Source organism: Amia ocellicauda, chromosome 19 (assembly GCF_036373705.1).
Source record: "Amia ocellicauda isolate fAmiCal2 chromosome 19, fAmiCal2.hap1, whole genome shotgun sequence".
In the NCBI taxonomy this organism is placed as follows: Eukaryota; Metazoa; Chordata; class Actinopteri; order Amiiformes; family Amiidae; genus Amia; species Amia ocellicauda.
Window position 1 is genome coordinate 20,702,662 of NC_089868.1, and position 24,947 is coordinate 20,727,608.

General features: G+C 35.8%; 1 protein-coding gene across 6 annotated transcripts in view; it reads right to left on the minus strand.

The window, feature by feature from the left end:
- col11a1a (collagen, type XI, alpha 1a) overlaps positions 1-24,676 on the minus strand; it is a 93,670-nt gene extending 68,994 nt beyond the window's left edge. For 4 of the 6 annotated variants that reach the window (XM_066691738.1, XM_066691742.1, XM_066691741.1 and 1 more), the window contains exons 1-5: positions 24,302-24,676; positions 17,731-17,895; positions 15,970-16,183; positions 13,350-13,512; positions 2,658-2,783 (exon numbers count right to left, since the gene is read on the minus strand). In XM_066691738.1, the coding sequence (XP_066547835.1) occupies positions 2,658-2,783; positions 13,350-13,512; positions 15,970-16,183; positions 17,731-17,895; positions 24,302-24,416 (783 nt within the window). In that variant the 5' untranslated portion in view covers positions 24,417-24,676. The remainder of the gene's footprint in view (positions 1-2,657; positions 2,784-13,349; positions 13,513-15,969; positions 16,184-17,730; positions 17,896-24,301) is intronic. The other 2 variants (XM_066691740.1, XM_066691739.1) reach the window with 1 other exon arrangement.
- Between the last annotated feature and the right edge of the window lie 271 nt (positions 24,677-24,947).

The window sequence follows — 24,947 nt, forward strand, 5'->3', positions numbered from 1 at the left end:
CAATGCTTTCCTAAATTCAGAGACTTATGTTTCATTTTCCTAAACAATGTATTAGCAAAAGCATAATTATTCTCTCCTCTTTCTCTGTGTATTTGTTTTAAGTGGCGACATTGTAATATAATACAAATTGTACAATTTAGTGTATCAAGATGTACAGTAAAGGGAACAAGTTAAGATACTACAAAAATCTATGGATTTGGCTAAATTGGGTACACTACATAGCTTGATATGGTATTAATCGTACTTTCTCCATGATAAATAAATATAAAAGTACACATAAAAAAGACCTTTGCTTTGTGAAAGTTGCTGAAACTGGATATATGAAACATTTTACATTAACATTTTGAAAGCAGAATTTTGGAACCAACTTTTTATGTTGCCCCTTTTGAAAGTCATGTCTATAATGGGATATTATTATTTTCAGATTATGATTTTATGGTATACTTTGAGGCATTGTAGTTGTTGTTATTTCATATCTGACTTGGATATCCAATTACACAAGCTGTCTGTGAACCTTTGTTATTGTCTCTGCTTGCATCCTTTACAGAAACAACAGTAGAGGATCTCATAGAAAACACAGAACAGGATATGGAACAAGACGAAATCAAATTACAATAAAAAGCAGATGCTATGAACATCTCTGTTAACTATATCCAGATTCAAACTGTCTGCTTATTCCTTTTCAGTTTTACATTAATCACATTTATTATGGAATATGCATTCATTCAAATTTGACCTTGCCTGAGGTTTTTTTTCCCCTATTTTTCTAATAAATGAATATCATATGCATTATATCTCTAAACATATAGGAGATAAAACGGGACATTTTAAAATTCTCCAGAAATTCTGCCCATTCCCCCTATGTACCTCCTCTTGGATAACTTATAATAAAACTACAAATTAACTTTACCTTTTGATGACAAATTGTGATTTATAATGTTACTCACTGAGGAACAAACAGTTCATTAAAACATAAAATGATACTGTTGTTGAGTTATTCATTTTCAACTCCAAAAGTCGGAATGTATTATTTTTTCATAAAAAAAAATCCCTAATAAATAAAATACATTCATTAACTTTTTGATTGTTGTTTGGTTTTATTCCTAATCAAATATACCTTAAACTGCTGTTTTACATTGTAATTCTAGTTTGTATTATATAATTAACTCGTCTAGACCTGTTATATAATTTTTTTAGAAGCAGCAGCAGTTAAAACAAAAGCATCTTGCATATACTTAGCAGGCTATCGCTTGATGTCTCTACATCTGTCAAAAATAATAAATGTTAGTCCCAATACAGCTGCTTAGCTAATAAAAATCTCAAAAGCTGATGAGCTGGCTGCTGTCCATAAGCCACAAATGGCGGGATGGAAGAAAAATAAATGGCAGCAAGCACATTTATATTACTCCATGAGTGAAGCCAGAAGCGTTTTGTGCAGAATCTCTGTGTTGAATCTTTGAATGAATTATTGCAATGTGTGCTGGTGCAACAACAAAAAACATACCTCCCAGACGCGTGCTAACAACTATCAATCTAGCATGTGGTGGTGTACTGAATCACATCATGAAGTCTATGGGAAAATCAAGGCCACTCCCAATAGAGTGATCATTTTTAGGCAACTGATAAAAATGGCCTTGCTCAAAACAATAAAATGAAAAAGAGATGTAATAATATACCAAACACTGAACCACATTGGTATATGCTGATATGATTGGATGAGTGTGACCACAAGAAAAAAAAACATCAAGGTGTTCCTTTGCAATTTGCTGTAGCCATGGTTATTTGTTAAAATATTACGGTTAAGATTGACTTTTTGTCAAGTATAATTATTTTCTTTTGAAAGGTGTCTTTTGTTGGCTGCGCTGGAGCTCTATGGGGTAGACATCTACAATTTAATTCTGTGTTAAAAACAATCTGCAAAAGTCATTAACAGAATAAATCACAGGCAACACGAAAATCTGCTCCGTCTTCATGGCAAGAACATTTTCCACTGTGATCTCATCAGTTATTTTGTGAAATACCATCGGAAAATGGTAACAGAGCTCAATATGTTAGAAAAATAGAAACCTCTCAAGGCTAGACAAAAATGTATTTCGATGACAGAAGTTAAATCCTGTGAGATGGTTTATTTTGCTATAGTCTCATAATCTGCCTTCATAATATAGCTCCCAGCCATGTGAACAGAAATACCTGTATGTGGTGGTCCAGATGCTGTTTATATTCATGATTGATGTGTATTGGATAATCTACTGTGTGTTTTCAACATTAGTCTCCTTGGTTGCTCATACTTAAATTATTGTTTGTCATGCAATACTGTTCCAGCAAAAGGCATCTTTAAAAAATAAAAACAAAAACCTAGTGACAAGAAGTATGACTGGGAAAAACATAACTTTTGCTCTTCGACACACTTTATATTCTTTCTCATTACACTTCTTGGCAATCGTGTGTTAAACAGCATGATAAACAAGCATTTTTAGAAGAAAAAAAGATTTTGCCAATGGTACAAACTGTTTCTTTATTTCTACATCTGCAGAATAAATGTAGCTCTTTGTGAGAACACGTCAGAGCAGAGTGGCTGAGCAATAGGTACACTATTCAAAACTAGTTTACCTGCATGTGGTATTAATACATTTTTCACTCTCAGGGGAAGTACTGACCTCTTCCTCTGGTTCCTGAGCCTGGGGAGCATTGGGATGAGGAGATTCACAGTCTGGGACGTAGTGTTCACAGTAGTCATAAGCGGCTCTGGGATCATCCACAATAAGCAGTTGTTGGATGTCCCCCTGAAATTGAGAACATAGGTCATCAAGCAATGAAAAGGTTCTCAGAAGTATGAAGTGTCAATTAAAGAATACATGGGCAACTGAGGAAGAATTGGTTTAACTATGTCTGTTTAATTAGCTCTTACATATTCAACAGTGTTATGCTTTTAAAAGTTTGAGATCTCTCTATGAGTTCCGTGAGTAATTTCCATTAACGATGAGCACGATTATGTTTGCGGTATATTGAGGTGAATGAGTTACAGGCCATTTTGCAAGAAGCTCAGTGTAAATATTTCCAAGCTTTTGAGTTGATTTTTCTATTTCAAATGGCGGTACCATAGAACACATACGGACACATTTCCCAGGCATCATAGAGCAGTGGAAGTAAAATGGCCTTTCCAATAAACATACAGATAAATAATGTATGGCACATTCTCAAACAAATAATCATTCATTCATCTCTGCACATTACTGTGTTTATGAAGATTAAGCAGAACTATAAATCCTGAATATATTACACAAGTAAATCAAGCAATTAAGTTTCCTCAAAATAAAACTAAACCATATGTCTTCGAATGCATTTAATATTAAGTCACACAGGCTGACTTTTGAACTTATCTCTAGATTTTGGAGAACTAAATACACAACTAGCGCTATTCTACTTCAGTTCAGACATAATCCTAGAGTCAGTCCTCAGCTGAGAAAATAAAATAACTAAGATTCTGTTTTGATAGCCATTTGGAGAGGTAGGGTCTAAATATGATTTGAGGCAATATTAAATCCAATTGACCCCAAGGTTTAGAACTGTATAGCTCTGTTCCACATTTAATATAAGTTTTAGATAAATAACCAAGACTGTATTTAGTTCAAGTATTTAAAACAGTCCACATATTACATAGATTTGGGGAAGGAAATTAGAAGCTGGGAATACGTGAAAGTCAAATTGTCATTGCACGAGTTTACAGTATTCAAGGAATTTAACCACATTCTTTCAACTGACATAAACAACGTCAGGTTAAACCTTTTAGTGATCAGAAATAATGCAAAAAATGTACAGGCTATTGACAAGAGACATCCATAAGGCCCCGCAAAATACTAATGGTCTATAAAGAGCATCTGTTTATTGTCTTCACTAATAAAGATTTTCTACAATGCAGCAAGGTATTCAGTAAAACTAAAACTACTGAAAAGTACAAGGAAAGCCAGATGTTATATAAAATGTGTGACTGTATGTATTTAACTTTAATAAATACACCCCTTTCCTCAGCATATTTTAGTATTTTAGAAAATAACTATTGTTATGTGTTGTATTGACACTGCACTTCACTAAAATGTTCATGTCTAACACTTATAACTGTGACTGCTCTTTGAGTTTAAAGATAGATAGATAGTTAAATAGATTGATAAATTGATTGATTGATTGATTGATTACATTCACAGAAATAATTTTATCAGATGGAGTAATTGGAAATTGGATTTGAATTATAATATCATCACCATCAAAAGAATTCCAACTCCTCAAATGTTTTAAGTGCAGAAAATGATTTAATTTGGTAAATAAGGTAATAGTATCCATCTTCTTCCAGCAATCCAAAATGTATTCAATACATCTTTAATTTGGTTTTAAATGACCTACCCAGAATTGAAATAATTCTTAAACAATGAATGTTGATATAATTGTTGGAATCTATCCACTACTGGCACAAAGGGCTATTCAAAATTCCTGTGATTACACACTTGCATGGTTTTCATTGAAGGTTTGGCAGGGATTCTAAAGCTTAGAGGGACATGTCTGCCTTCAAATAATGTACACTATCTAGATTATCTTCTTAAACTGCTTAAATGCATTGGATTCAATAGGCTGCTTCACTTGGAACAGCAGAGAGAAAGGGGTTTCAAGAAAAAAAGGAAGGAGCAGATTGCATGCTGAAACTTGTTGAGGTCACTTCACAACCCAGGTGAGAGCAACTCAGCATGTTTAAAATCTTCCTGACGGGAAATAAATAACAACTATTCTCTTAGGAATGTTATTGAGGATTTTGTATTAAATACTGGCACAATTTCTGGTCACATTTTGAGATACATGCAGTCTGGCTTACGGTACTGGCCACTCTTTTACAAAGACCCCATAAATTGTAATGTCAAAATAACAACCATTGAAAGACTTTGTATCGTGCAATATGTTGTAATTACTCAATACCTTAAATATGAATTAATATTGTTTTATTGATTATTAACCAATACATAATAGTGTGTTTCCTGCAAACTGCCAAGTTGTTAATGCATCTTCATGGCTGAAAATGTGAAACCATAAAACATAAGCTTGGCACAACTACAATAGAAGTTTAATAGTTGTGCCAAGTCTGAAACAATGTTGAGGAAACATTGTCAAATCAAGCCAAAGACTAAGTGCTGTTGATGTCTAAGTCCAAATTTGTAATCCGTACACCTGCTGTCAGACTAGAGCTTTATTGTCAGATTTAAGTAATGGTCTTTAGTTGCCCCAAGCCTGCAAACTCTGTTGTATTGTAGACAATTGAAATGCAAAAGAAAATGACTAATATCATTACTATTTAATAAAGCAGTATTTCCAAAACAAAAGCACATTTGAAATGCTTACTTAAAAATGTAAATGTTATGAAAACTATATGCATAACTTAAAGGGGAACATGCACATTTAGTAAAATGATGGTTTAATGGGTTTTTATGTGTTGCTGTAGTATAATAATTATTGCTTGTCTTGTAAAAACTGAAATGAAAACATAAACCAAACCCAAACAGAACAGAAACACAATTTGTACAACCTAGATACAAATGTATGTGTTTATATGTTAAAAGAATTTGTTGTTTACATGTTACACTTACTTTACGCATATTATAGTAAACTGTACATACATTTTTGGAGACTCCGATCAGTGCTTATGGAGCTCAGTCTAATGCTATTTTGAAACACAGATTGCTTTTTATTTGAGAAATGTTCAGGGGCATGGCAATAACTAATCTGATTTATATGACAGCTTGAGGAAACGGTATGAATCATAAGAAACATCAAGCCATGACAATCATGTCAGTTATAGATTATGTAAAAATACTACTATACAATAAATCATTTCCAAATTACATTGATTCGTTTTTGTGACCTTAGAGTTAGATATCTATCATTATTTGGAAAGTTTTACATTTAAAAGTTTTAAAAGCTGCATATATGATAGAATTGAACTGGAAATGTGCTATACGTCTTAATTATACACTATGGCAGCACGTAAAGATGCATTAAACCATAATCCATATTTAAAGTGATCTCTTCGTGAACAGATTAGGCCTTATTATTTTGTCCACAGAAAATACATTGCTAGAGATGCATTTAATTGCAGAACTTGGTAACATAACTAAGAGTAATTTGTCATGTAAATGCAATACTTCAAGCAAAGCAGAAACTCTTTAATGCAGTATTCAGTAACAAACTGAGGTTATGACAGTGAATAGACTAAGATATTTGAGAACAGTCTTATTCTAATCTGGTTTGTATTGTATTCAACGATCCATTAGTAAAGAGGTATTTCTTTCTTTTACTTTGAAGTTGCATCTGTCTATTCGGTGGCATTACCTCGGGTATTAGGAATTAGAAAATGTCAGCTTTCATTGGTGGTTTTAGACTGAAGAAAAGAGTCTGCAAGAATGATAAAACACCTATGGGCAGTTTGTCTCTTAAAGAACAGCAGAGTTAAGCTAAAGGCGATAGTCGCGAACCGGCATCTGCTAGTCCTGGAATTTCAGCTCTACCGAAAGCGCAGGTGGGTGTTCAATTCGACAGGCCTGTGTGCACCTGGGAAGCATTACCAGCTTCTACAGCTTGCTCTCAATGGTGAACTCAACCCAGTAGCAACCAAATTAATAAACTGCCCTGAAGGCAGGTTTTCAAATTCAGTCTCACAGGTATGATATCACAGTGCATAGCTTTCTAAAAAAACAGAATTAACTTTTATATAAACATGAATGTGTAATTAATGGTAACTAATATAATGAATGTATTATTAGAGGTATGTAAAGCTATGCCTTTATAATAATTAGGGGACAGGAAAATCTGAGAATTTAAAGTTATATATTATTTTACACACAAATCATATATTTAACCCAAGCTTATCCCAACTACACAACACAAAGGTAAACCAGATATAGACTCTTAATATAGCACTGGAGAACAGGAGAACTTAAATATAAGTTGAGAAAAGAAATACCCAAATCAGTAATGATTGTTTAACAACAAATTAAGAATCAACATCAACAACATAAGATCATTTTAGAAGATATCCTAGGAATCCTAAACTGCTCCAGGTTTGTTTCTGCTTAAAAGGAAGTCGCCATCATCATCATCAAGCTGGTTAAATGCTGACCTCTCTTTGACCATGCCCCTCTGTGGAGTATTCCTGTTATTCAGAAGTCAGGGGTGAAGGCACAATTCCCATGGCAAGATATCATCACGGGTCAAAGATGAGGTCTGTGCTCATGCATCTGTCACATATCAAGGTAAACGAATAGGACCACTAAGTGTCGGTTATGCTTCAGAATGTATCATGGCTATCCAGTAGTCTCTAAAAGCAAATATTATTAATTAAGGGGTTGAGTGCAGAGAGTCTGTATTTCTCACTGCATAGTTAAATGTACTATGTGGTGAACTACAGTTTTTTTTTCTTTTTTTGTATAAAGGAGGTACACTTTAAGTCTATCCAAGAAATGATCAGGCATACTCTTAGTCGGTTTCAATCCTACAACAAGTTTAATTAGAGAGCTGGATATTGGTGTCAAGTACGATGAATGCAGTAAAAAAAAAAATTAACACAAGGTGCAAAAAAGTACACCTGCCTCAGGTACAAAGCAGTCATATTACAAATCAGATGTGTTCAAATCAGGGCTGAGACTTCCTGTTTTAGTGCACGTGTAAATTTGTGTGCCTGTGTGTGTGTGCGTGTGTGTGTGTGTGTGTGTGTGTGTGTGTGTTTGTGTGTGCTGTGTGGGGCTGAAGGAGCAATGAACCGATTTATGTTTTGAACCAGTATAAAGATTCGAGCAACTAAGGAATACAAAAAAGGCTTCTGCTCTCCAGACTTTCCAGCTTTCATCAAACGCTGCCTTTGTGGGTAAAGAAGGGATAAAGTTTCTTTTTAAGTATTGAGGGCAGACAGATGCCATCTGCAGATTGAATATTAATGCCATTTCCAGACAGCCGCTCACAATGCATACCTCAATAACTGTTTTGACTTTAATATCTCCCCACATCCTTTTTTACAGTGGCTACAGAACTCAAGCAAATCCACAAACTCAATGCTCCAAACAGTCAACCGATACCTTATAGTTCTACTGGGACCAGTTAAGCAGTAAAGTACGTTTTGCCGAGGAGAGGGGGATAGCATCTATAAGTCTGACAAGAAATGTCAGGGTTTGATGAATTGTCAGTCTTATGGCTTTCACTCCATAGGGGGCTTGAGCTGGTGATCAGGAAGGGTAGAAGGGACATGAAAGACTTTCATTCATGAAGTGTGCTATACAAGTGAACATTCAAGACTAAAATTGGGATACATAGGTACATGGGGTATACTGAAGCTGCAAAGTATTCTTGGTATGTATACAATCCACTTAGAAGACTAATACAATACCGTGGATAAACATGTGTGTTGTGTCCGTTATAAGCCTCATAGTCATATTTCTATAAACACATATCATGCTTTAAATACCAAACTTGTTACCACGCCTTAAAATGACCTTATTGTTATTGTTTTATGAATTATCTGTTAAATATTCTTTGTAGTGTAGATTTCTGTAATTCGTTTTGGATTCGTCGCAAGAGTAAAGTTGCACTGTTGATGTTTTCCAAAGTTGTTCCAAAATGGATGAAGCCAAAAATGCGAAACATAAAAAACACTGGCTCTGCTTTGTCACCGAGGGATTCTAAATCCTTGCCATACCTATAATGGTACCATTAAACAAAACAAAAAAAACTCAAATAATTCAATCAATCAATACATAAACATCACTTAATTTTCTGGCAAAGACATTATGCGTTACTTGTATTAATCATACAGGTATATTCACTTGGGAAAGATGTCAACATCCATAGCCAAGATTTTCCCCAACATACTTTCAACCATAGATAGTCTTGTTCAGTATGCAGTGGACTTATGCTGAGAGCTTCATTTTAAATCTGGCTGTGCTCTGAGACAAGACTTTTTAAACATTATGCAGACACTATACAGAGTGGTATGTCTTGTGGCTTTCACTCAAATTATTTCCCCATCCAAACCCAGCTATTCACAGTATCTATTAAACAGCTGCTAATCTTTTGTTGGACCGATCCGAGCATGATCACATTTTCCTACTTGAACAAGCAGGGATTTAACACCTGTGTACACCATCAAAAAAGGAAAAACAGAAAGTAAGCAACTGCAGCCAAAAACAAAACAAAAAACTGAAATAAAAAACAAAATTGATGAGCGAAGGAACAACACAATTTGTTATAAGAATTATGGGAGGGTACACACAAAGTTACGTGGACATACACAAAATTCCCTTCACATTACACGGGCATATGGCGTATGCCTCCATATGCCCTCAACTACACCACTGCTCTCAGATATTGATACAGCTCTGAAGTTTTTTTTTTTTTTTTTTTTTCTTCATAGCTGTAAGGACCACATAATGGCTGTGGTCTGCTGCTGTGGTTGACCAAGGATGGCCTTGTCCTTCACATATGAGATTCAAAATGCTCACAAAAGCAGACTAAGTACTTTTCCTGAGCATAATGTTTCATTACATTGTATTTTGTTTTAATGAGACCTTATTATATGCATTTGCTGTATAGCTATAAGGCCCACATGGAATTATGAATTTTAGGATGACATTCACCAGACTGTTGCATCCTATACTTCAGGTCTCCTCAGTCCTGCTTCTTGGACCCTATACCTTCAGAATGTCACCACAGCTAAAATTATTCCTCTATTATTGAACCAATGCTATCCATTGACATTGCCTACATTGTTTGGTGACGAAAACAATTAGAAAATGTCAAATCAAATTAATTATTAGCTCATTGTGGGGTTCAGCTACATAACAAAGAGCTTGGTTGGAATGTATGGAATGTACAAATGTGTACGAAGTTCTGAGCTTTTTCAGATTAATTTAGAAGAGTCTCATTCAAGTAGCGTTTAGTGTAACATCATATGACATAAGCTTCTAATTGAAAACATATAGGCTGATGAATGCAAAGACGCCAGGAAAATGCTCAAAGAAAGTCAGCATATTTTACAATCTAGCCTTTCAAATCAAATCTCTTTAAATCACACAAAAAAATTCTAATAATATATTTCTTCATGTACCCTATACTATTCCTAACATGGTACTATGTGTCCTCTGGGCAATGTTTGCTCATTACTACTATAGCCTGATTTTGGGAAATGTTTAATAAAAGGATTAGCTAGTTAAATTTGAAATGAAAGGGATGTTCAGATTTTGGGAAATGATCGTGTGCAATTGTGAAAGAACAAAGGTTCCCTATTCAGTAGACAAATTCCCAGGTTTGTCTTATGTATTTCTCTCCAGCACATGGAAAGACCAGCCCGAACGGCGCTGCATCTCCCCGGACCCTGACTGGACACCTCCTGGATAAAACGGGAAGCTTCCTTTTAAGGAGAGGCATGGGGCTTTCCAGCGTGAGTGACGGACAGAGAGCAAGAAAGAGAAGAATTGATCATGGAAACAGATTGTGTTCGTGGATTCGATTTTTGGCTTGGATTACGATTTTGATTTAGGTGAGTTAAGTATTTATTGCCATGCTGTATTACATTTTGTGTAGCACACCAAGCACAGTACGTAATACACCCACTACTTTGCACTGTAACTTTCCTTTGTGTTTCCTAACCCCTCCTATAGAGCCCGACACTGCAGGCAAATAGTCTCACTGTATGTATATATACATATATATATATATATATATATATATATATATATATATATATATATATATATATATATATATATATACACACACACATTTATACAAAACAGCAATGAAGGAACAATTTGTTATTCATTTTTATTCATTAAAAGTGAAAGCTTTATTTGATTTTTTTTTACTACCAGTTAAAATGACTACAAAATGAGACTACAAAAGCGAACTTCTGGTGTAAAGCTTTCTTTATTTCCAACCCCAAAATGTATCACAGATGTTTTCCACTGAGTTCTAATTGATAATTGTGGTGATGTTTAGAGCAATCAAAGATGCTACACTTCTGCCAACAGCAAAGTGGCGTTTACTTGCCAAATGTCACAAAAAAATGATTTGTTCCAGGTATCACTAATATGCTTGGCAGGCTGTGATACGGATGTTTTTGTCAAAAAACAAGAACCTAGCAATAAACATATAAGGTAAGCCCACAGTTTATGTTGTGGTGTGGGTACACTTTCACAAACATGGTATAAAGCATTAATGTTCAGGACTGGCTTCACTTTAGCTGTGAGATTTACAAACTCTTTGTTTATCTTGGATGCAAAGCAAGACTTTGGTAAATTCGAGGCCATAATAAGTGGATGGCAAACACATTTTTGTGGTCTGAAAAAAATCTGTTACCCACAGTCCCACTAACACTAAAGATGTCCAATACAACTTTTCCCTATAGTCAATCATTTGCCTTAATGTATTGCAGATTGCATAATTACCCCAGACATTGCTTACAAAGCTCCTGATTGTAAGTGAAAACAGTTAATGCAATTCCATATTTTCTGTAAAAATGCTTAATACTGAAAAAAATTGCCCTGTTTTAAATTATACCGACAATGGCATGATCATCTCAAATGCTAAGCGAAGGTGCCTTCCTTTCATGCTTCTCAACATGTATGATATCCAAAGCTTACATAAGTCAGTTCACACTCGCTAAATTGTCATTTAGTCTATTAACTGTTCCCTTGTTTAAACTCTTCATACTGATTACTCTGCATGGAAGCTCTCACTGCCTAGCAATAGCTCTCATGAATGCTTTTGTATTAATTTTAAAAAGTATAATGCCAATATCCATTGAAAAGAAGAATAACAAAGAAGCAGTTCTTCTGGAAATACAATCTAAACAGTTTTCAAATAGTGACATGCTTTATTGCATTGGCACTGAGCTATTACAAGTCCTTCGTCTATGATTTTGCGTAAGGGACAGGCCATGAGGCGTAGAATTATCCAGGCTTAAGTAAGTTTAATTACAGAGCAAAGACGGCAATCATGGCAGGAAGTGTAGATTGAGGGGCTTAAATACTAACTTAGCTCAATACTAACACGGAAAACTCCTTTCACGGGCCAACACTGAACTCAATGTACTGTAGTAGCTTCTACACATGCTTGTATCTAATGGGTGCATTTTATTTTATCCCTATAGTCTGATGCAAGGATGTAAAATGTTGAAGTAGCTGCTGTGTTCCAATTCATCTCTGACCTTCAGGCAAACATTGAGCACACTGTTCCTATTACTGCACATTCCTCGCAGTCACATCAAAGGCACCCGGCAATATATTGTTAAAATTCTGTGTTTTTGAAAGACTCTTTCTTGTCTCACAGACCACCTGCACAACACCAGGAAGCGGCCGAGTATAAATATGAATTCAGGTTCAGATTCTTTCGAACATCAAGGGTGGAAACATTGCACAGACGATATTTGTCCTGGCAATCAAATACGTATGAAAAAGAAGTATGAAATAGAAATAATCAAATAAAGGGTTTCTTTAGATTTTCAACCTGTCAGAGTTGTCAAATAATGTTAGCACAGCCAGCAACTGTTTGACACATTGTGATTCATAGGTTTGGTCTCTAATTACTTCTTTGACACTTAATTGCCCATTTATAACATGGACCTCCCTTCTTTCCTACAGTTGGTGTTGTGGACTGGCAAAATGTATTTCTTACATAATGAGGTAAGAATGCTCTCCCATACCTCCTATGTCATGAAAATTAGTCTATCCATGCCTAAAGGTCAGCTCTTCATGTGTGGTCTATTGGAATGAGATTGAAAAGTAAATCAGGGTTATCTTGAACAATCCACAATGACGCTGTTCCTTACCACATGGGATCAACAACCCTGCCACAGGTTGATTAGAGTAGTTCTTGGGAAACATGAACAGATTTTTAAACACTGCATCTTGCCAAAAATGTAAAAAAAAAAATGTGCTTGTGCATCTATGAACAACAATGGCTCCCACATCTGCTATCCTTCTGTTTTTCACTGTTTTGCTAATTGCATTGGTTGTGAGACGCCCTGCCTTCTTCGCCTCCCTGACAATCAGTAATTCGGCTCTTTCATCTGCCAACTTAATCCTACAAAATCAATTCTGTGATAACATTTAGGATAGGATAGCACAGGATAGAATATGACTGTTAGCTATATAAAGATAGATATTCTTATAAAGATATAATTATACAGCTATTAAATGATTTATAACCCACAGTTGCTTGTGAAATATGATGAATCTGGAGAAAGAGAGAAGGGGGGAAAGTGGCGCCACCCTGCATGTTTCTGTTTAAATTGAATAATATACTGTAATTTTAATTTTCATTACCTCAAAGACTTCTTCATCTAGGATTCTGGTACCAAACACAGTGATGCCATGGGTGTTAATGGCAGCGTGGTCACTTCTGCTGAGTGTTTTTGTGGTTTTCTTCTTACAGTCGACAATGATGGTTACAGTTTTCTTATGGATGCTGATAGCTACCCGGTGCCACCTGTTTAAACGGGGAAGAGAAGGGGAATCCGTGAGATCGACGGCCATGGAACAAGAAAAGAGTTGCTACAAATTGTTACTACACTTAAATAACAGCATTCCAGCAGTGGCATGCTGCATTCTTGCCCCCACACTCTGGCCCTTTTTAACACTGGATTAAACTAATTAAATTCAAAACTAAATCCTTCATCTGGGTTATTCAGTATGACAGACATGGTGAACATTGTAGAAACTGTGTCAGAAAAGAAAATCAGAAGTAAACACATATACAGCCAATCTCTCCCATCACACAGGTTAATAGGAAACACAATAATTTTTCTATCCATTTAAAGTATGATACTGGTTTCAGGCCTTTAAACATCGGATGATCGGTTGATTAATGTTTTTTGTTTATGTAGATCCAAACACCATTAAGTTAGATTTAACCTAGATCAAAACCCTGCACTATCTCAGTGAAAATAGTTTTCCTACGATTTGGAAATTGGTGTTGAGTTACAGGCTTTTCTTCAACAACATTTCATCTTGGCATCTCTAGAGAGGCCAACAGTTTACTGTTCAAAGGCCAAGTTTCACTAACACAGTAAAGCCTGTGTATTTACATAGTAAGATAATCAAAGGAAAGCCCGCAAATAAAAGGAAAAATAGTCCCCTTCCTTCACAAACACACACAAATACATTACAGGGAGGTTGCAGGCAAATAATCCTATAATTATACTTATTTTATATCTTATACTTATCTAATTTATTCCACCAGGCTATATATAGCAGCATCACAGCTAGTTTATAGAGTTTGGAAATGAGTTCTGTACATGCACAATGTCTCCTAGAAGTCTGGAAAAGAAGACAGTTATCTCTTTTAAATCTACATCAGTCCAGGTGTTACAATGCATCACCTTAAAATATTACTGGACAGTGATTATAAGATAACACCAAAAGCCCAAGCTACTAACAAACTGTTTGAAAAGTTTCCAGCAGAGTATGAAAAAAGTCACCTACATTACCAAAGAAAAATGGGGCTTTCTAATTTGAAAATATATTGCTGGCATATGTGCTTGGAGAACTGAGAATTGCATGAATAGGCAAAAGTCTGTTATAGAAATGTATAACACAGACTGTGGAAATAGAGAAATGCAACTAATATACATGCATGAATAACAAGCGTACGTAATTTAGACATAACTTTAGCTTAGAGTCTTTAGGGAGAGTCTAACACCTGATAACACCTTTCATTAATATTATTATACCCCCTGTTATTCCTGTAATTTCAAAGTCATTATGTTATTTGTTTCTTGTATACTGTATATCCATTGTTTTTATATAAGCTATTAATTGAGGTGTGGAATACTATTTGCAACAATATACTCTTGGGGCATTTTCATTTCCGCTAAGTCTGTGTGAGTTTCACCCGGGTACTCTATTCCCCTTGAGCTGGAATTCAGCCAGACATTTAAGAAGAACCACCGGGAATGGAACACATTATTGTTTTTGCACAATAGGCAACAATTAGGTGAAGCAAACCAAAAGTGAGCTCAGATGGCTTCTGTGCTCAGCACTTCCAACATGGCAGGTTTCCTCATTTCTTTTAAGGTTAATATGTATTAAATAAAGATAGTGAGGATAGTAATGCTAATTGGAAGAGAATGAACATAATGTTATGATGATATAATAATAAAAAAACTGCTGCTGGTGTGCTTTTGTTTTCTTTTTTTTCGCTTCTGGCTGACACCACTAAACTGCTGCTCAGAGTGAGAATTTCAGGACTTTAAAGCCTGGTTAGATTAGTAAGCATCTACTGATGGGATAAGAGTCTCTCTCCATGGAGCCTGATTGGCTGAAATAATCCGTGAGGTTAATATTCAGGGTTAACATCCCCCTTCCTCTCCTCAACTTGGCTGAAATGTTGTTCCTGTACTCATTATGCACACAGCAGTCTTAATTATATATAACTTGGGTTATTTCTTTAAATATAGAACAATATGTAGGGTGTCTTTGCATTTCCTTAAATAACATTTTTAAAGGAACATTTTTTAAGGAAGACATACACATATTTGATCAAATGAAGCTACTTACACGTTTAAATCACATAACCGTTCTGGGTAGGTTTTGCCCAAAAACGGCTCTAAATATAGTTCCCAAACACATAATCATAATTCCAATGAAAACACAAACAGCAGCTCAGGGAAGTTAATTATGAACTAAACTACTTCTAACAACACCAACAGCCAATTGTGGCAGCTCAAATGTCAACGGGATATCTGTATTTACAGAAAATAATGTTGACAAATGTACGCACTGTTGACAATTCAGTCAGAACTGAGATTCGGAGATCAAAATATAAGTAATTTTTCACTATGTTTTCATATATCATTAATTATTCAAGAATTATACTGAACAATTATACCGTAACTATGAATAATGTGTGTTTTGAGTGTGGTTCCATTGGTCTGACTTGACTTACTTTCCATCTGCAAGGTTAAGAGTCCGGAACAAGGGATATTCCTCCGGGGTGGGTTTGCCATACTGGTCCTCATACAGGAAGACGGGAGATCGGCCCACCTCCACGCCGAGCTGCTGAATTCCTTGCTCATTGTATACTGACAGCAAGAAGGACTGTGACCCTGACTTAGGCTTGATCGTTGTTAAGATAGAGAAATCCTCAGGGAACACTCCTCCTGTAAAACAAAAGATGTTCTCATCAGAACTGTCAGTCATATTGGACGAAGGTCTTTCAGGCACATCCTAGTGATTTTATGATTAATGAGTAATGTGACTCTCAGAAGTCCTCATTTAACATGTCAGACATGACTGACTACAATGAAAATACAGCTGGTTCTTCATAATCTTCAACGGTTCCAACTTTCTGAATGTATTCACCTGGCTGAATTGTAATAATGAAGTGTCATTGCTTTGCTAAAATGATTAAATGTCTAATGTGACTAAAAGTGGTGCTTGTTAGATGAAATAGAATTTGACTACTATGGCAGGCCTTGCACTGTACTACTACACCCCTCGGCTAACATCTTTTTAAGATAAAACGTATAAGCCATGTCATGAATAAGCAGTTTAGCAGATGTCTCTTTGGTTTTCAATATATAAGAGACGCACAACAAAAAGTTATGACAATTAAATACATGATTTAATCCTTAGGCAAAGAACAGAAACCTCTAATATCTCATGATATTTTCCCCAGAAATTTCATTTAATATTCTGCTGAAAACGTATAATTTAATTCAGTTTCCAGTCTTAAATAAAAGTCCATATGGTCTAAGACCACTCATTTTGTGCCAACAATCACAAAAATCTAATTTTAAATGTAATCTCACGCTACTTAGTGTTTTGTTTTTCTTTGCAGTCTAGCCAATCTGGAAAAATATCAAAATAAACATACTGAAAATATTCATTTAACAAGTGCCTGTTGCAGCTTAACTCATATATTTTGTGATTGTATAAAGAGAAGCCCATTGTTCTGCAATTCAGATGATCAAACTTTAACAATTAACAGTTTTCCAAGCCCCCCTTACGTGTCAGACCTGAGCAATATGCATCTAAAAGAGTACTGGTTATTTGAACTGTAGCAAAATTAAGGACTGGTTATTCGTTAATGACCATTGAAAACATGTACAAATCTAATGATTCTTAATTGTCTGTCCTCACTGCATACAGCATTGGCAGTCACCATGTCTGCTAATACATACATAAAGTATAGTTATGTAGTTAGTCTGCATCAGCAATGTATACTTTAAATATACTCAACACCAATTCTTGCACAGGAGTCTAACTGTGCGACCCTTTGCGTACAGTACTTGCGTAATATACTCTTGATGGAATGTGCTGTCATGGGATAAGCCCTTTTGTATATATTCCAGAATATACTCTACTGTAAAAGACACACATAACATTCAAGTATAAAGTGTCAACAATCTCTTATCTTTCCCTAGGCAAAGAAATAGTAATAATAAAATAAATCTCAGCTACTTGCTTACTCATATACTGGCACAGCCTCAGTGAAGCTATGACTCAGGCATTGTGTGTTCAAAGAAAACTCAGCTGTGTACAGCACATCATGCCAAACACAAGGTCTTTGAGTATAACAGAATAACAACGGCGCACTGCTCTATGTGACGTTCTCAAAACAATACAGTGTGCCTTGATCTTATTAAGATTGCCTGTTAGTTTAAACATACGCAACATAAAGGCCGAAATGGTCAAGTTTACTCACCTGGAAACAGCTGCTTCGTTGGGGCACTGATCTGTGCATTTCTGTCGACTCTGTAGGCCGTGTCTGGTCGTGATGCTTTTCTGTTCGTGCAGAACCCTGATGTTTTCCTAACTCCTTCCGGAAAATTTTGAAATTCTAATACTTTTAGCACATCAACTGGATCAGCTGTAGGAAAGAAAAAGCAATAACATTAATTTAAATATTCACATAATGCTGGGACACATTCAGATCATAATTTTTATTGAATTCAGTTTATTGTTCAAGTTTTCCTTTCGGTTTTAAACTGAAAAATTCCACTCAAAATCTTTCATATGACCTGTGACGTGTTACACTGTCTTTAATTACTGTTATACTTGTGGCATAGCTTTACATAATGAAGAAAACAGGTTCATACAGTGTTGTAGGACAAATTCACCGCCCCACCCCCCACCGTCTGTATTCTGTTAGCATGCGACAATTTACACAAGTGTCATTACAGCCAGAGGAATTGCATTTTTATGGGGAACATAAGTAACCGGGTTGTAAAGTTGAAAAGAGTAATCCCCATGGGGTAATTGGAGCACCTCCTTCTAAGCCAATCAACATCAAAACAGTGCGGAATAAAGTCAAATGGTACCATTTAGTGATATTTGGGAGCTAGGTGAGCACTAAAGGGTTCATGTTTTACAATGTGTGAACACTCGCCATATTTAGCTTATGCATACGTTGAAATAAAAACAGATAAGATATGAATTACATATTTCAAAATGTGTAGAAAATATACATATAAAGTTGATAAAAATGCAAAAAGAAATTTCAAAGCAAGTTTTTATGATGTGTAAAATTCTGTTATTATTCAATACACTATTTAGTTGTTTTGTTCTCTTTTGTCCAAAAAAGACACACATGCAGACACAACCACACACATATAGATAGACAGATAAATACATAATTATACTGCATTGCCATTAATAAAAGACTGATCGTAGGTTTAATGTTGATAGGTGACACTACAAGTAATTGTATTGAATGTCACATAGAACTCAACAATGTCAAGAATTTCACAATAGCTTCTGTGGTGGTCAGAATGGAAATACATCCAGTGATGACAAAGCTGAGGGTCAGAGGATTACCCATGATGCATGTTTCACCACTTCACATACAGAACACTGTAAAAGTGCAACCCAGCTACACAAACAGAACTAGATGCATTCATAGAAAAAGGTCATGGCACACACAACAGAAAATCAAAACCATTACATATATTATACTGTACAAAAGTTGGTGAAGAAAAGGTACTCAACAACTAGACAAAGAAATACTGCTACTACCCAAGTTTTGTTTCTTAGGGAACCCAAACAAACAGACAATTATACCAAATGCTACATGTGTGTTATAACATTCAAAGAGGTTTTCTAGCAACAGTTCCTAGCCTACTAAGTACACACCAACTTATTATCTTATTTCATTAATGCTCAGTACACTTACAGTTACATATTAAAATGTATAAGTATAATATTGACTCATATAACTATTTTATAATAGAGTAACAATATTCTTTATAATAATTCACTGAGATATAATACCAAACACACATACACAAATAAGACTGACACAAATTATTCAGTACAAGTTAGCAAAATTGTCAACATATTTCAAAGCAATGACCTATACTGAAGCAAACTCTGGCAAAGTCATCAAGTCTATAGCTCTCTTATGTCAAAGATGGCTATTTTGGATTGCCTCAAAATAAACTGTTTTCAGAAACAGTTTGTTTCATGCAACAGTCTCTGATTCAATGCATATTAGACCTTTAAATATAGCACAAATAGATAGAAAGCCATGCATGGGGATGTGTTCATGCTTCAGGCCTTGCTGCTACAACTCCATAATATATCAGTTCAGTGTAACTTTTTTAAAGTTTTAAAAGACAATGAGGATCTTTAATACTGGAGTTTGTCGGAGCACACTGGAAGCAGTGGGTGTACTTTTAACATGTCCAAACAATAGAACAGTTGTATTTGTATATAATTTGATTAACTAAAGATGTCTAACATTTTTTTTCTATTTACTATATTTGAACTAATATCTCACAAGCGTCTGTTTAGTTTGGCTTGATGGTCAGTGGATGGTCAGTATCTATAGTTACTGTTGCATAATATTTGATTTTTTCAATGTCTATATTGAACAAATAATGTAAAAAAAGCTGTAACAATAAAATATAGAGATAACAAGGGATAAACATTTACTATTGTAATTATAAATGATGGATTCCATAGCAGGTTACAAACTTTGCAAGATACAAGATTTGAAATGGAGAAATTTGCAGAGTGCAGAGTAAAGGTAAGAGTAGATATCCCAAAATAAAACAATTAACCTGAAACACATTCAGATCCATATTTGCTAAACACATTTATATTCTTAAGAACCAGTGAATTCATTATAAACACTTTTTTGTTTAAGATTTGTTTTTAAAATAAATCAAGACTACCCAAATATTATTGATGTCTCAATATGTCTCAGCTTTACTATACATCAGAGGCCAGTTTCAAGTCCGAACTGACTTCCAAAAACAGCTCTCTGATAAGTTTCATTTGTATGCATGTTGAATGCATTAACATTCTGGCACTGCCAACAATCTTAGATCCATCATTTCGGAGCTTCAATAATCCACATGTGAAAGAACATATGTGTTGGGAGCTCTCTGACACCACCACAAATCTCAAACTCTCTAACTGAAATGTCTTTAATTAAACATCTTCTAATCTGGGCTTTGAGCTCTGCTAAAAGCTGTTGCTAAAGGCTTCCAAGCACCACATTCCCAGAGCTGAAAACACAATCATGACCCCCTTAAATCTCTGAAAGGCACAGGCTTGTCACATCTATTATTCCCTCTCCCAAAGGAAACCCCTTTGTGCTGGCCAGTTTGTCTGAGTATTGAACATATACTCTCAGAAAAAACACTATAACTCATAAGGTCTCATTACTTGCGAATGTGAAACAAAAAGTGAGTGCAGAAATGTACGATTAACATATGTTAATGAGTTCCATCCAAAAAAGTACCCACAAAAGAGGTTTAAAATCAAAGACAGTGTACCACACAAAAGACTATTCAGATTTCAAAGCATGCCTACTCTTTTTTTGTTTCTTATATTGTGACATTTTAAGGCTAAGCTGTTTGAAAATTAAAGTAAGGAACTCTTTGCGAGACAGAAAATGCCACTGTAGATACAAGCAGGCCCCATATATATTCCAGATGTGCAGACCCAGCCAGGGTACGACCTTATCGTGTAGGTGCCAGAAAGCAGCAATAGCACAAAACCACTAAAATACCAAATGAGTGTATACAGCCTTTAAAATACAGCATTTGATGAGCTGGTGTTATATTGCCCTTTCGTCAAAGTAAATAAACTGGGATACTTTTCCAAATAATGTCAGCAGAATCTCCAGAGGACACATGAAAGAGAGGCATTATTCAGAAAAAGAAAACAGAAATTTGGAGACGCTTAAGCGAGGAAAGGACACGGTATATGTGGGGATTAACATAAATTTCCAGAGGAAGTCGTCTGGTTATTATATTAAACCAACAAAGCAACTTTCACTACTATACTTGTATACTTTTTACCAGCTTTTTTAAACTGTTATGCTCAAATTAAAGATGTAATACACAGAAGTAAAGGTAAATTAGAAAGATAATGATGTTGTGGAGGAAGTACTAAAACATTAACTACAGTGTGCCATCTGTCAAAGGGGAAAAAATCCTTTTCACAACCAAACAAAAACTGGTAAAATGGAAAGAGTGAACACTTGGGTACCTTTGGTATTTAGTATATCCTTATGGGCAGAGTACTGTGAAAAGAGAAAGGACCTTTTCACCTGCTGATCCCTGGGACTCAAATAATCTATTCATCCAGAATCCCTCTTCTCTGAAAGCACCGTGACATACTCAGGCTTTTAACAAGGATGCATTATACTAGAAACCGCAGTAATGAAACGTCACTGGTATCTTTTCTAATTCCTGAGCGCTGCTGTATTTGGACTTTGTCTGAGCAAACAGTCAAATAATAAATCCAAGGATTATATTACACTACTGTTTATTATCTTAATGAAGGTCTGCAGTGCTGGTTGCATTAGATCTTCCAGTAAAGCACGTTGAATTACAATCTTTAATGTCAAAATTAAAAGTGGCACAGCATGCAGTCATGGCTCATTTAGGTAAAGTAACGCATATTCTAATTGAATCCAACAAATCAAAGCATTTTAACAGGGTGTGGACAACTCATTTTGTCATTTATAACTTCTCTTAAAACATCTGTTGATGTTGTTTATAATGTGCACTGTACAGAATATATTTTAAAATGTATTCCCTTGCATAGACCTCATGAACTTTTCTAAAGTGCAAGTATTGTCCCAAGGAATGCAAATCTGTAGTAAGTAAGTCCTGAGGGCTTAGAAACATGTCTGTACATTTTTAAACCCAATGGGGCAACTTAAAGATTATTATTTATTTTTTTATCAATGTAACATAAACTTAAGGGAACATATGCAAATACAAATGAGTACCAGGAAATTAAAACTTAAATTAAAGCTGTACTGTGAATAGGCCACACACACTACTGCATGTAAAAAGGTTGATTTCACATTATATTCTGTTTTAAAATAGTTAAATGAGTGGAATTTGTATATAAATATATTGCATGAGTTAAAAACATGGCTTGATCTTTCAAAATATAGCTTTGCCTGGAACTTGGTTAACCATTTCATAGCCCAAGGCAGCTAGCTCTACGAAGTTGAATGATTAATTCACATTCCATGTTCAACCTATAGTGAGGGCCTTCATTAGCCAAATCTTGCTGGTCATTAATGCTAAAGTCTCCAAGCATTTAAAATCCATCATGATTTTGTTCATTTGAAGGTAAATTTAACATATTTTGTCCCTTTGTTCCTCATTGTATGACTCAGACACTGCTAAGAAACATAGCCAGGGCCCCATAGTGGCCTGCTCTTTGAAGAGTCTGAAATAATAGGGAAGTACAAAAATCATCACTAAATGACTACCCTATCTGGAAAATGCTCAGATACTCTTTAGGAACACACTTGGAGAAGAAAACAGTCTCACATCAGTCTTAGTCTGTATCATATAGGGTTTGCTTTGTCCCAGTCTCTGCTTAAAAAAAAAAAAAAAAAGACCCCAAACTATTTGAAATACACCAGAAATACCCTGGGCTGCAGTGAGAACTAGGACAGTGTGGTAAAAGGGTTTATTTTCCAAGCCTGCTACCTTACTGCCTCACCGGGTCTTACATATGTGTGTTACATTTTAACCATTTTACTTTTGAATGTAATAAAACTAAAGTATTTTGAATTAATAAAAGCAACATTCAATTCAGTTCCCCTGTCATATCAGCAGCAGTCAGCCTCTGATTGGAATTTTAATTTCCACTCAAATCTCAGGAGGAGTAACAGCAGAGGGCACACACAAACCCCACAAAATACCTATAAAGATTCACAGTTATGCACCATTAGGTTTAACAGACCTAAGAATCAAACTCAAGTAAATCTTTTAACCAATCATAACAGCCTTCTCATAAGGAATGCATGAAGTGGTGTCTACTTAGTGTCACTTTACAGCATTTCATAGGGTATGTATTATTATTATTATTACTGTTTGACTTAAAATCATGTTGATTTTGTTGCAGAAATAATAAATCAATGAGAAAAAGCCAAGCAAAGCAACAAATCAGCCAGGCAACACTGTGCAACTCTGAAACTCGGGATTGGTATCTGATGAGACACGTTCATTGGGAAAAGTTAGTTGGTAGTTTAATATTTCATCCCTGGTTGCACACTGCCTTCCCAGACTGAGAGGCAGCAGACTGTGCAAACCCTGCGGATTTCCACCCTGCTAGCCGTGTCCACACACACCTAGCGGACCACCGCTTCACACAAAGGGCTTTCTCTCTCTCTGGGGGGTTTTCTTAAAGCAGACGTCAAGACAGCTGGGCTACACATTGATTTGTCGGTGCCATCCCAACAGCATAATGGCAATGCCACGTAAGAAGTGTGTATTTAAGCATCCAAATGAAACAGATCAGGATACAAATTGAAATTAAAAAAAAAAACACCGTGTGTAACCACTGTGTTACACACTACAACGATTAGGTTTTATTGTCACCTTTTCTCTTTTTTCTTTTTCTTTCTTACAGCTAGATATTTTCATGGTCAGAAAACTTTTTTGCAGTATAACTGAATTTCTCTGCAGCTTAATAACAAGTTAATAGGGTATATAAATATATAGTTTGGATATAGTTTAGATATATAGATTTTTTCCACCTAAATTGTTCCCAAACGTCTATACCCCTAAACACCCATGGACAAGTGCATAATAATTGATTTGTGCGCTACGTGTGTTGGAATGACTCATTTTAAAGGGGCAATGCTTTACATCCTTGTATTGCATATTCATTTAATTTTAAACAAAACCTAACTGCATTACATTAGTATTATTAATAATAGTGTGCATTGTATTGCCTTCGCTTTTCCGACAATAGTTGCGACTTTGCCCAAACTTGTGTCGTGTCCCGTGTCTTACCTGCTCTGACAGTGGCAGCCTGCAGAAGGAAAGTAAAAGTGATGAACGTGGTTAAAGCGGAATCCAGGAGCCACCTTTTCGTTTTCCACCTGGTGGACCACCTTTGCATCTCCATGATCGGCGCCCACGACTGTGCACAAACCTGGGCGGCTTAAATGTATACCAAAAATTCAGTCCCTTCCACAATCCCAAATGTGATATCTCTGTTCTACACAGCCATAAGTGAAAAGCAGGGTGTTTTTTTTTTCTTCTTCACACAGCCAGTCCAGGCCCCTACGATCCTCCCTTCCCTGTGCCCTGCCTTCAGACTGAAGGTATTTGGGCTTTAATGAAAAAGCAAAGAGCAGTCGAGCCCCCTGAAGCCACCCCGTCAGGAGGGCTGGGCGAGCACCGCAAACCAGACCCCCGAGCACCGCAAAATGACAGGGGGAAAATCCTCCGGGTAGCAAATCACCGGGCTGGAAATCTGCTTTGGGATCCTCCCCTCGGTTTCAGAGAGCTGCCAAATCTCCCCTCTGTGCTTCCACAAATCTCCATCAATTTTCCAGGAGTACTTTGGGAATGAAAGGAATGACAGGAGAGTGTGAGAGTGAATGGGCATGGACGCCATCCACACTGTGTGTCAATCTCTACCTTGTCCCGCATA